The sequence below is a fragment of the Ixodes scapularis genome, unplaced genomic scaffold (assembly GCF_016920785.2).
Source record: "Ixodes scapularis isolate PalLabHiFi unplaced genomic scaffold, ASM1692078v2 PGA_scaffold2__306_contigs__length_199485367, whole genome shotgun sequence".
Lineage (NCBI taxonomy): Eukaryota > Metazoa > Arthropoda > Arachnida > Ixodida > Ixodidae > Ixodes > Ixodes scapularis.
Window position 1 is genome coordinate 4,703,723 of NW_024609857.1, and position 14,105 is coordinate 4,717,827.

Here is a 14,105-nt window from a genome sequence, read left to right on the forward strand (position 1 = left end):
TATAAGGGGGAACCCTGTAGAACATGCCCCTAATCACCACCTTCTAAGAGGATAAAGCCAACGTGATCGAGGCTCTTTTATTCCGAGTCGAATAGCCGAATGCTTCGTCATCCGAAGGGATTTGCGGCCGTTTTGGCCATCGAAGGGTCCAAACAGCGTGGGCCCGGTGGCGGTGCTCGCAGCGGCGCGGTGCATCGTGAATTTCTTGGAGCGCACACGGCTTCTCAAAGCGTGCGTAAAGCGCAGCAAGTGCGGCGGGCGCAGCTTGTCGCGCGCGTGAAGCCGCCGCGATACGCGGGAGCGATGAGATTGCCGGCGTTGTTGACGCTGGCTGCTTGCTATACGGCCCCGTACCTGTCTTCCGGAAGCGGCCGACCACGTGGTTCCGGGGACAGCTGGGCGAGGTCCGCCGTGCGTGTTGTAGGCATCGTACGATCGCCGAGCGGATCGAACCGCCAGTGCGCAGTGCTCAGGCGCAGTGCTCACGTGCCGTGGGGTGCCCATGGTTGTGGCCCGGACCAGCTGGCAGCGGCATTGGCGCCAGGCATGAGTGAGTATGGCCAACGTGCGCTCCCGTCGACGGCTCCTCTCGGATCGGGGCGGCCGTTCGATTCGCCGGGGTCCGTGACCCCCTTTCGGCGGTCGGGGGCGACCACGCGGTCGGAACGCGCTGGGAACGCGGGGACGGCGGCACTCGGCAAGGCCGCTCCTTCGGCGGCCGAGAAGAATGCGCGCCCGAGGAGCCCTGCTCGTGCTGCGCCGTTTCTCGCTCGCGCCTTGGCTGCCTTGACGTCGTTCCGCTACACCGCTGACTCCGTTCCGAGTGCGCGCGCCCAATGAGGAATGTCAGGATCCGAACGGTGCGACCAAAGGACTGCACACGCTCGGACAACGGCCCTGACCAGCCATTGATAGCCTGCCAAGGACACCCTAGAATCTTTCTCCCTAATATATCGTAGAAACGAGCGCCGTTGGCAATAGTTGGAATAGTCTTGCAATAGTCTTGAAAAAGTGTGTTCCGACTCCAGGTAGTTAAAAAAAGAGCGGTTTGTATCTAACTGCTATCCTTGCACGTCTTAGTATGATCCACCCCTTTGAAAGCGCTCTGTCAAAGGTGATTTGTGCGTCGCCCAGTGTACTCGCGGGGACAGAAGCAGCCCCGGCACTCGTCTGCGCGGCGCCTCTGCTCTCTTCGGGTGGGCTCTCTCGCATTTCCCCGGCGCCACTCCGAAGCGCGCCTATTCATTGATCAATTGGAAGCCGAAGACATTTGTGTGCTTGCGGGTGGTGTAGAACAAACTGATCCCAACCGCTCATCGGAACATGATGGTCCCGAGCAAACATTTCGATACTTTTTAAGGGAACTTTTAGAATTACCTCAGCATGCATCGGGCGTATTTTCGACGTATTCGAGCATTTGGTGAGAGGGAACGACCGCTGCTTCTCCACAGCAGCTGACTCGTGACATCGCGAGTAGATTTCGAGCGGCGTGTTTGGCCCCGAGGCCAGCGAGTCCACTGGCGAGCGGATCCCCTCGCCAGCTCATCGGCCATCTCACGATTCAAGCCGAAAACTCGCATTCGAAATCGAAAAGTGTGCGCATTTCGTGAAATTATTTGCACGCGCTCAATTCATTACGAAGCTGAGTGCACGAAACGAAGCACGCACGATGAAAGGTTCGTGCTGCTTGCGTCAAATATTATAGTAACATGCTATATGCCATGAATACTTGCAGATTGTGAAAGCCGAAAATGTTTGCTTGCAGTAAATTTCGGAGCAGTGAAAGCAGATGGTGAACATTGATAGTTTTATCGATTTGTTTCGTGGGTTCACTCTGCCGGGGCAGAGATAAAAGCGCGATGCCTGACGGGAGCCTCTGTCCCTTGAACTTCACCAAGTCAAGCAGGTTACGTGATATCTACGGAACAGGCGAAAGTAAACAAACGGCAAGATCTGTTCCTACAGGGTGTCAGCGAGGAACGCTAGTAAATACTAAGAGGAAATCAGCGATGAAGGTTGCGCACGACGTGAAACAGTAAACGCTCCTCAAATTTCTGAGAGCCTCAGCAACGCAGTGTTGCGCCATTGAAGCAACGATGTTACAACCGTCAAATACAGTTAAAGAGGTTATGAAGTTTTTAAATAAAATCAAATAAAAACGAAGGGGATCACTTTGATAGAAAAAAAAAAAAAAAAAAAAAACTAGGGTAAAATTATATCCCCGACATTTCAACGAGGAACAAATTCAAACGACATAGATTTTTAGGTAGGTTACTAAAGCCGGGGTCGCACCATCCTACAAAATACATTCTGCAAACAGATTCGAACGCGAATCACCGTAACATCCGCGCTTCAAATGCCGCATGGAAGTGAGATTAAGGAGAAAACTTAATTGGCACGTGGCATTCGAACCACGGATGTTTATTTATTTATTTAGAAATACTGCTAATCTGACATGGAGGTCATAGCAGGTAGGATGCAAACATAATGAAACATAATACACCAGGTCAATTATGCAGCCACTCACATCCTCCCAGTAGCAAAACAATGAATTATACTAAACGCGCGACAAACAAATCAAGAGATTCTAATTCCACTACCTCTCGAGGAAGCCCGTTCCGTTCCTTTTTTATTTTACAATACTGTCAGCCTTCATTTGAAGGCCATTACAGGAGAGGTGAACAGTTCATACAAAAAACATACAGTCCTATAATAGTTTTAACGCGCACGACACTCACAAATGTAACATTATTAATAGTATTAGTATATATATCCATCCAGCTTTTTACTATTAAAAAAAAAAAACTGATCTAAAGACGACTCAAATGTAGACATATCTGATGAGTTAACAACACATTGTGGAAGACTGTTCCATTCTTGAATTGTTCGTTCGAAAAAGGGATATTTCAAAACATCTATTCTACCGTAGCATGGTTGAACCGCCTTGTCATGATCTAACCTTCGTGATCGCTAATGCCCTTTTTTCAATTACATCTCCGGGTCAATCTTTAATTGGCTATTATAGAGTAAGAGAAAAAAAAAACAGTTTTAGCCTCGCAATCCTCCGTCTAGTTCCTAATGGCTGGAGACCACACTCATTCAGCATTCTAGTCACAGAGTCTGTTCGTCTATACTTAGAAAGATTAAAACGCACAGTTAACCTTTGGATCTTTTCTACTTTGTCTATCTTCTTATTAGGACTCCATACCAGATTCGCCTATTCCAAAATAGGACGTATCATTGTTTTGTAAGCAGTTAACTTTGCGTCTCTAGTATACCGTTATTTAGCTTCCGTCGAATGAAGCCTCCGATCTGCCGAAGAGCAAACGTGATCGATATGGGTCCGTTGTTGTAAGTTATGGGAGATGGTGACACCAAGGTACTTGAAACTCTCCACATTACTCTAGTTAACATCCCCTATCTTATAAGAAACTTTCAAAACATTATTTTTGTTCGTTATGTTAATGTATGCTGACTTGCGAAAATTTATCCGCATTTTCCAGTCATCACACCACTGACTTAAGATTTCCAAGTTTCTGTTTAGCTTCAATTGGTCTGTGGTATTGTTTACAGGAGCATAAAGAAGGCAATCATCTGCAAAAAGTTTTACTTTAGTTGGCGTTTGAATGTGGGTAGCGAGATCATTAATGTATATAAAAAACAACGATGGGCCCAATACAGGACCTTGAGGGACCCTCGAGGCTACAGGGAATGGCGCGGATAAGTTTCTATTAATTTCAACTCTTTGGGTTCTGCAGCAATGTGACGTGTTGCGCTAGTTGGTTTGAGGTGAACATCTTGGGAAGAAACAGCGCCAAAGAAACTTCGACAGGCGTAAATAACAAACACGACAGGACGGCGCTGAACTAACAACTGTTGTTTATTACACAAAAGGGGGAAGGAAGAAAACAAAAAAAGCATCTTAATCAGAAAAAATAAACACACACACGCGCCAACCAAGCAGCATATTATGTCACGGTAAGCCAAATCAGTGGCTACGTAATGCCCGTCATATAGTCGATCGCAGGTACCCGAATTCTTTTTCAGATGACGCCACTGACGGTTCGCTGACGAATCTCCCGCCAAGTTCTGAGATAAAAAAGGCCTCGATAGTTTCCCCTTGTCACTCTGTGCTAAATATTTCGCTATGTCGACGATTTTTTGGTTGTGCTTGGACGCGCTGATGGGGTCGACACGCAGGCTAATGCACTTTCTGTTTTTCAGAACTGTGGCGGGGCTCTCAGCTTTACGTTTGAGAAACCCAATGAAGGGGTTCTCCAATATCTTGACCTCTCGTTGTACGGTGAAGAGAAACATGCTTGTTGGTTGTTTAGTCCACGCACAAAAAAGGCCATTCTGGATTATAGGTCATGCCACTCGAAATTGGTAGAGGGGAGTAGAGCGGTCTCTTGTCTTGGGTCCGCCCGAAAAAAGTCCTGCTTCCACTTGATGAAGGAAAGCTTTAACGGCCAGGTTAAAAGATCGAAACGGTCAGGATTTCCATCCGCCCTTTTGACTGAGGTGGCTAGCTCCCTTAAAAAAAAAAAAAAAAAGCTAAAAGGGAAAAAAAAAAAAAAAGGATGGTGGTCGTGCCCTATCTCCATCAGGTTTCCCATAACTTTTAACAAGTCGGGGGTCGCTATGGTGTCCCGGTGGTGTTCTCTGCCCCACAGAAAACGGGTCAGATATGTGCAAAGGTCGGTGCTGTTGCCGAAAAGCGGTCGAAACAGAAATGCATCAAAAAGCACGTGGTCCTGTTTGTGGCTTGTGTGTCTGGCGTGGTTTATAAGATCCCCTTGTCGTGTGGCAAGGTGTACGTTGGACAGACGGGCCGCTGCCTAAATGACAGACTTGGAGAGCATTCGTATTCACTCAGGGACACTCTTGGGAGGTTGTACTGCAGGGGCTGCAAGTGCCAGCCTAATTTTAGTGAAGTCAGTGTTTTGGATAGACATAGAGGCAGAGTAACGAGGGAAATTATCGAGGCCTTTTTTTATCTCAGAACTTGGCGGGAGATGCGTCAGCGAACCTTCAGTGGCGTTATCTGTAAAAGAATTCGGGTACCTGCGATCGACTATGACGGGCATTACGTAGCCACTGATCGGGCCTATCGTGACATAATTATATGCTGCTTGGTTGCCGCGCGTGTGTGTGTGTCTATTTTTTCTGATTAAGATGCTTCTTCTTTTCATCCTTCCCCCTTTTGTGTAATAAACAACAGTTGTTAGTTCAGCGCCGTCCTGTCGTGTTTGTTCCGTTACTCTTGTCCAAGTTTCTTTGCCTTTGTTTCTTCTTTGGGTTCTATTTGATAGATAGGCTTCAATCCAATTGACAATACTAGAGCATAAATCTAGTGCTTTCAATTTCCTTATTAGTTTCCTGTGCCAAAAAACGGTCAAATGCCTTCGAAAAATCGACGCAAATAACATCTACTTGTTGCTTATTGTTTACGGCAAAAGAAAAGTCACGAAACGACTCTGCAAGCTGGGTTACGGTTGAAAGTCCGGATCTAAAACCATGTGTGTGGGGGTAAAACATTCCTGGATCCTCTAAAAAAGCAAAATGTGTATTTTGAAATAATATGGTCCATTACTTTGCAGCAAACACTTGTCAACGATATGGGCCTGCAGTTATCTAACCTGAGGCGGCTTCCGTCTTTGAATACCGGAACAACGCGGGCCTCTCTTGTGGGAGAGTGCACGTCTGTAATGTTGTGTCGAAGATAATTTTAAGATAGTGAGATAGCCACTCAGCAATGTCAGCATACCTTTCTAGAAACGGATTTGGTATTTTATCGGGGCCTGTTGATTCCTTCGAATCAAGGGATAGCAACTTCGCGAATATCCCCGGTTGGGTTATCACCACGCGTGGTGTGCTTGTTTCGGTATTGTGATGTGTGACCTCACGCAAACTTTGCTAATCTTGAGATAAAAAAAAAGAAGAAAAAAAGAAAACGATGAAAATGCTCGGTCATCTGCACATTGTCCGTAATAACCACATCACCGTCAACGACTTGTTCGATCGGTTCCATTCGCCCTCTTAAAAAATGCCAAAACTTATCGGGGGTAGTTTTTACACAGTTGTGAAGAGTTTCTGAAGACATTCTTTTCTTGGGCTACTTTCAATGTTCCTCAACGTGTTCCTCAACGAGCTATTCGCATACGCTCATTGCTCTATAAAATCATTTTACACAACGCTGACCCTATTACCCGACTGCAGCTGGTTTTTAACGAATTCGAATCCAACTTAGATGAACTTGGTATTGATATTTTTGGATGGCGAACGAACATTTAGAAAGTGCATTGATGTCTTCCTTGCGTTCTGACATGTCAACATTTGTTCTTGAGACGCGAATCCTTTTTATTTAGACGTAGTGCACCACTAAGAAGGCCTACAGCTGTTTGTGTGGCACTGAAAATAAAGCAAATAAAATGAAATGTCGTTTCATGTTTCTTTTTTTTTTTTTTAGCGTGCTCACATTTTTTTTACTATGTTTGCTATGACTTCCGAATTTGACGTTTTAGGTGAATGATTTCGCGTGTTATCCAAGTTATTGTACGATAGACATTTTTCTTTCTGTTAGGAAAATAGTGATCAATACAGAAATAAATAGTCGTTACAAACAGAGATCGTTGATTGTGCTAGTAGTGGCGAATTGCTCAAATGTTTCCAATCATGTCTCTAAGTAAATGGGGATCTGTGGCCGAGTGGGCTAAAGCGCACACCCAGCTCGACGCTGCAAAGCCCGGGGATCCTGGGCTCGAGCCCCAGCCCTGCCCGTTTCGATCTGGATGAGCGTCGCACCGGCGTGCGGTCGTGTATCACTACTGCGTGAGCACGTTAAAGACCCCAGGTTAGCAGTCGTTCGGCATTGGCAAAATTGCTCATCTGCAATGTAAACCAGTGTCGCCCCTACTAGCAGACCGACCTTAGGCTGTATAAACGCTAAACGTGCACTTTGACTTTGCCTCGAAGTAATCCAAAATGCTTGTATCGTCCGCGCGAGCAGAGTCTTTGACGACTCTGGGCGTAGAAGCCTGGCAGTGGCCATGCTCTGGTAACGGGGTTGGGAACATTTTGTGACCCGAAATCCCTTCAATAAAAGGAACTTCGTATTCGGCTATATTATTTGTAAGCAAGACTAAATCCAGTACTGACTGGGATTCATCGGCGATTCTAGTGTAGTCTTTGACTACTTGGGTAAAATTGTGATTAAAAACAATGTCGAGCATTTTTTTGTTCCCTTTGAAACATCATTGTTATTAGCTACCAGTAAATCCCAGTTCACAAGTGGCAAATTAAAGTCTCCAGTTAGAATTACCCTGGTGTCACCATCTACGTGTTTGCAAAAAACTCGTTCAAGCAGTCCGTGCCACACGGGCAACCCGAATGCCCTTTACAACGAATGACATTCGCCCCAAAGGTCATTCGACTGGTGCTACACGGCCTGCTCGAATGTCATTCGCTGCGAATGTCATTTGCCACCGAAGGGGTTCGGCGGAACTCATTCGCATTCGGTCACGGGCCAAATGTGTAGCCTCTTTCCCAGGCCCCAAATAAGAAGAAGCACCAATGTGATTACGTTAATCAAAGTATACCCGAACTAAAAGTTAGTTATTTGCGTTTGTTTTTATGTACGCATTCTTTTATACTAGAATTGAAGCGCGGCTTCTGACATAATTGCAAGCAGTAGACACAGCCACTTCGCCTGCGTCGCCATCTTTCTCGCGTTTCTTCTCGGTTTTGTTACGTTTTGTTCGAACATTGAAGTTTCTTCCGATGGAGTTGCAAGCGCCGCAAGCAGCCGCGAAAGAGAAGACCCAGTGGTCCGACCATGAAACAACAGCTCTTATAAGAGCACGGGAGGACAAGCTCGGTGACCTGCGGCGTGCCAAGCGAAACGCGACAGTGGGCGTCGTCAGCTTCGGCTTCGAGCCTTTGCTGCTTGCAACGGTGCTTGGCGCGCAAATGAATGAAAGCGCTCATGAACCGTCGCACCCGTTTACCGTCCTCCGGTGCAAGGACCGACACTCGCGACTGTACAGGCGCCATTTCCTTTCGCTTTGGTCAGCTTCTGTCTTTGGCTTTGACTTATTGCGGCTAGAGCAACTAGAGCGTCACCATCAAATGAATTACAAAGGAAACGCAAAAAACATAAAGTAATTGACTGCAAAATTTGTTTAAAACTACCTATAGACACTTTTTAGAGATCGTAACCCTGAACAAACGTATATAGCTTACAAAAAAACTTTGCAATTAGTTTTCTTCAGAGTGCAGGCGCAATCATCATCATGGCGCAAAATGACATTTGAAATGTACGTGTAGTGGCATTTGACATGTCCGTGTGGCACGGGTATAAAATTATCTGGCGCGTTTGGCGGCCTATATATAGACTACTCCAAGAAGAAATGCACGATTGCAATAAGATATTCGGCACCAGACAGTTTCTTCACACTCGCGCTCGAGTTCCACACAACTAACGTCATTTCTCAGAAGAACCGCGACGCCTCCACCTCCACTGGTTCTATCGCGCCTTATTAGTTTATAATCAGGAGGAACAATGCAGTCGGTCACGATGTCAGAAGTAAGCCATGTCTCTGTCATTGCCACCACGTGGGGATTTCGAGAAAGAAACCCAAATTCCAGGGTGTCTATTTTATTAACCATACTTCGTGCAGTTAGGTTTATAACACTCCATTGAGGAAGGTCGTTTTTTTCTCGGCTTGTTTGCAGTCAATCACGCACTTCAGTTCTGGGTTGGATAGAACGACGCTGCTTTAGCTCGGAATCCCACACAAATGTTTCCTCGTTAATCCTGAGCTTAGTTATCATGCACTAGAAAATCTTCACCGCCCCTTGATTTGTTTGATGCCGCGGTTTTCCAAAGCTATTTTCTCAGCTTTACTGTTTCTTTTGCGTAGTCACTGCTTACGCTGATCATTGTTCCTTTTAATTTTTTGCTATTATTCAGGATTTCATTTTTTTTTTATTGTAGTCGAAGAACTTCATGATCGAAGTTCTTCGACTACTTCTCCACAGTACGTGGAAAAAGCGAAAATTTGAAACAATTTTTACGAGGCATAAATGGAACTCTGGATATACTATGTTTTTGTCTTGTAGAATAGCCTCGTGAAAAAGTTATACAGTCATGCGTATTAAGTTTAAAATGCCCGTGAATAATCTGATATAAACATTTTCATCCGCATACCCGATTTCTTTCTGTTATTGACTGGAGGCCAGCTCTTTGGACAAGACTGTGTACCGATGCCTTCCCCTAGGTATTAAATAGAAACATAGCAGCTTTATTTTGAATTCTGTCTAGTTTCGCCAAGTTTGACATTGTAAATGGGTCCCAGATGACGTTACCATATTCTAATAAAGGCCGAATGATAGTTGTATAAGCTGGTAGTTTTGTTTCAGAGGTGGAGTATTTTAGAGTTCTTTTAAGAAAGAAGAGCTCACGAAGAGCATTCGAAGTAACATAATCAATATGCTTAGTCCAGATGAGGCGGTTGGTAATCCAAATCCCCAGATATTTGTATTCTGAAACCTCTACTAGGTTGTGGCTTCCTATGCTATATTTAAACTTTAGGAGCTTCCTTTTGTAACAGACATAAGAACACTTTTTTCATAATTTATTCACATCTGCCAAGAGCTACAGCATTTATTAATCACACCTAGATCTTCATTTATCTTTTACTGATCACTAGAACCATTCACCTCCTAATAAACTACACAATCGTCAGCATACAACCTCAGTTTTACAGAAATATTGTTCACAATGTCATTGATAAATAGCAAAAACAAAAGACGCCCCAGAACTGATCCTTGAGGAACCCCCGAGTCAACAGTCACCCTATCCGAAGCAGCCTTGTTAAAATCTACGTATTGTTGTTTATTAGAAAGGCACGCCACAATCCAGTATACTAGTGGATCATTTTTTTTTAAAGATTTCGTGTAATTTGGTTGCTTGCTATGCGAGACCATGTGAAAGGCCTTCGCAAGATCCCCCCAAAAAATATCGTCAATCTGACCGCCTTTATTTATGGATGACGCAAAATCATGTGTCATTTCCACTAACTGTGAGATTGTGGGATAACCACGCCTGAAACCATGTTGCCTTTGGGTTAGAACTGTATTCTCTTCGAGAGGAACTAAAAACATGTGGGTATGAATAATATGTTCGAGTAGCTTGCAGGATGTACAACTAAGCGAAATTTGTCTATAGTTGGCGACGAGATGCTAATTTTCAGATTTATGTAATGGTCTAATTTTAGCCGTTTTTCAGTCCTCAGGGAGAAAGCCTTTACAGAAAGATTTTTTTTATAGATGATAAATAAAAATTTAGATATCCATTCAGCGTACTGCCTAACTAAAATGCGTTAGGCAAGCGATCAGGTCCCATAGACTTCTTTTCGTTTAGACTCAATAACATATTCAAAATCCCGCTCTCACTCAAAACTAGATCTGAAATACTAGGCAGGCTTTCATGCATTATACAGCTTGGCACTTTTCCATTATCATTTGTAAAGACAGACTTAAAATGCACATCAAACGAATTTGCAATTGCAGTATTATTACTGATAACGACTCATTCAGAAATAAACGCATTAGTGATAGGAGACGACGGCTTAATGTGTCTTTAAGACGTTTCCGGAGAAGTTCGAACAAATTGACTAAGCGTAACGTCGTAATACTTGTACTTGTCTGATTACATTTGAGTTCTTAATTTATCCGACAACCTCAATATTTTGCTCTTGATCGCAAAGAAACCATTCCTTGCTCGATTAATTTGACGCATCAAATGTATTAAGTCACGTGATATCAAAGGATTTCGAAGGTTTGTCTTCTTAGTTTTACTAGGAACAAAGCGTGACATACAGTTCTGAACAAGATTTTTAAAATAAAACCACATTAAATTGGTATTGCAACCATCAGGTAAAGAAACGTTATGAAATTGATAAAACTCAAGATCCAACAAGTCGAGAATGGAAACGTCATCCGCTTGTGCAAAATCTAACATGCTAGAGTCCTTCACGTTTGTTAGCATATTTACGTTAAATAATAAAAAAAGCACGGCTCTATGGTCTGAAATACCATCAACAACTTTATACTCGTAATTGTTTCTAACTTCGGCATTCACAAACATAAGATCTAAAATTGATTTGGAGTCACCTTGTACTCTGGGAAACTCATTTACGACTTGGTAAAAATGAAAACTAAAGGCAATGTCCAGAAGTTCATGGTTGTGCACACAGCATCAGCCGAAAAATTAAACCAATCAAGATTGGGCAAGTTAAAATCTCCGGAGTGTCTTTTGCATGATGTCTAAGCAGCGTGACCCCGGCTTTAGAGTAGCTGTGCAAACCACGTGAAAATGTCATTCATTTCCAACCATGAACCTTGTAGATTATTATGCAAGTTTTACGAAAGTATACATCTGTTCTCTTTAAAGTTTCAGTCTGTCGAAAGGGTATAAACTTTTTCGATCATTCTGGTCGGCATCCTTCGATTCGGGTTTCGAAACGCGCATGCACTCTTCTGTATGTTTGTCTAGCCTAGTGTATGTCTAACCGCCGAATTCAGAAACCTCACTCAAACTACACTGAAACTGAAGGGCCCCTCCACTTCCTCGAGGAAGGCGCGAGGGCCGGCGCTGGCCAATCGCGAGGACGGATCCGCCGTCGCGATTGGCCAGCGCCGGCCCTCGCGCCTTCCTCGAGGAAGTGGAGGGGCCCTTCAGTTTGACTGTAGTTTAAAGGAGCGGTGCAACGATATTCAATTGGAATGTTTTTCACTCTACACGAGCTTACTGGCACACCTGGGACTCAAGGATACTCACACGCAACGCCATTGGCCAAGAAACTCCTTTGTTGCGGTGTAATTTCAAGGACAAAAGCGATCATTTTCATTCAATCTCTCCTTTGCAAAATTTGATGACGTAACTCGGGGAGCGCAGTACACCCAAGTGACGATATTTAAATGCGGTTCATAGATTGGACCCGAGCATTGCGTGGGCACTCGACTTGGGCTCGTGACAATTGCTAGGTCGAGAAGCATTCGGGTTGTGACCCGTGTCCAATCGCTGCAACGACGACAACAGCCAAGCCATAACAATGTCTGGAACTCAGCGCGTGTCCTGCGCTTTGCCAACCCCAGCGCGTGGCTATGATCAACATTGGCGGCATATAATCGGCTCCAGATCACGTGGCCGCTTGTTCTGGCTGCGAGTTGAGGGGGTGAACGCAGCTCGTTTTTCTTCAATTTTTTTCTGGGACTTCTATTTCGTGGGGTGAAAAACGAACGCGTGTTTCATAGGTCATTAACGCTAGGGATTCGTTTTAAGCGGTGTTTGCGCAAAGTACAAAAATTGTTGCATCGCCCCTTTAAGTGAGGTTTCTGAATTCGGCGGTAATACCCTCGTTGCACGGGTACTCTTAGCTGCCGTTAGGCTTAACCACAGCTGGCTCTCTTTACTTACGGACAACAGCGTAAGCTCTTGTTTGTCTTCCTGCTCTTAGAGATCAATGAAACTCTTGTATGTAGGTGGGCGCTCCCAGCTTTGCCCCGGAAGGACGTTTTGTGTAGTATTTCGATACCTCCAATAGACTTATTCCTGCCTTTAAGCTATTTCAAAAACTTAGTAATGTCAGAACTCTAATAGGACACGCGAATGTTTTCTTTTGTTGTATTTTTCGTTCGTTTTTGCGTATGATGTTTTTGATAGGCGTTTGTGTGCGTGCTTCTTCGCGTGTGTTGTGATGCACCACCGGGAAGGCATGTGACTGTTGGCGGGCATCAATAAATAAACTTAAACGTTCTGCGGCTATGCAGCCAAGGCTACGTGCGCTTGAGCATCTTGAGCCTTCCATCAAAAGCTGTGCCCACGCGCTCTTCACTTCTTCTGATCCTAGAGTAGAGTGCGGTACCTGTGGTGACGCGTAGCAGCAGTTAAAGCTGACTGAGGATGCCCGTGTTACGTGCATACAAAACGGAATTAATTCCCACTGCGCGTATCGTATGCTATGAAGGTCGAGGATGAATTCTAAGCGGAAATCTTTCGTCTTCAATTCGTCCTGCCATTCGTCATGCCCATGCTGGGACGGTGTCGCGCACTGAGACCAGCAACGGAATATGTATGTTTGAAAAAAAAAGAAAGAAAAAAACTATTGTCATGACGCATATAATGCAGTACTAAAGGAGCGACCTTTGAAATTTGTTCAGACGCCATAAATGCGTCGTCCCCCGGGCTCCGTACTGCGATGTCGCGAGATTTCTTTTATCTGGAGCGGGGAGTCCGAGACACGAGACGCCCCTTGAGGCAGACTCCGCTGCCGAAAACATACATGCGACGCGATATTTCATACCGTTTCACTAAAGCGATATGACTATATGGCGGACGATCCGCGGATTACCCGCGGATCATCCGGGGATATCCGCAGTCAACTGGCGAATGCCTATAAAAATGAATCAGGGTGGATGCGGATGCCGAGGGCTGCGGATTGGACGCGTATTCGCGGGTCCGGATCTTCGTTTTTACCGAGTTGGCCCGTAATTACGTGTGTGATCGCAGAGGGTAGAGCGAATAAGGGAGTGATACTAGGAAGTGCGTCATCGAATGTTTTGCGAAAACAAATTATACTCTCGCAGAAAAAAAGGTGCATTTCGGGGAGAAAATTGTTCTTTACGCCAAGAGTGAGACCTCCTTCCCACCAAAGATCGGCTTAAATCGCGCTATATCTCGTTTAAAATGCTGTCCTTTTTAAAATGTAAAGAATGCAGGGACTTCAATCGTCCTGTGAAAGCGTCCTCTTGTTTGGAAGGGAAAGGCCGGGAAACGTTCTTCGGGCAAAGAAAACCTAAAACGTATAAAAACCACCAAAAAGTACGAGCCTGCCCCCTCGACAAACAACACGGCGTGGGCGTGCGTTTTTTTGTTTTTCTTTTCTTTCGGCAGTTGTAAGGTGTTTAGGGTTGCCAGGTTGGGCTATAAGTAGGCAGACTGGGCTGCTTATTTTTGTAGTTGGCGGGAAAACCGGATGGTTCGCTATACTTAGGCTATTTTGTGTGCTATTTTACACCCGAGATTCGAGCGATTTCAAAAC

General features: G+C 44.8%; 1 protein-coding gene across 1 annotated transcript in view; it reads left to right on the forward strand.

Moving 5' to 3' along the window:
* Window positions 1-383: 383 nt before the first annotated feature.
* LOC8025548 (rho GTPase-activating protein 18) overlaps window positions 384-14,105 on the forward strand; it is a 362,823-nt gene continuing 349,101 nt past the window's right edge. The window contains exon 1 of the mRNA XM_029976143.4: window positions 384-550. Within this exon, the coding sequence (XP_029832003.2) occupies window positions 547-550 (4 nt within the window). The 5' untranslated portion in view covers window positions 384-546. The remainder of the gene's footprint in view (window positions 551-14,105) is intronic.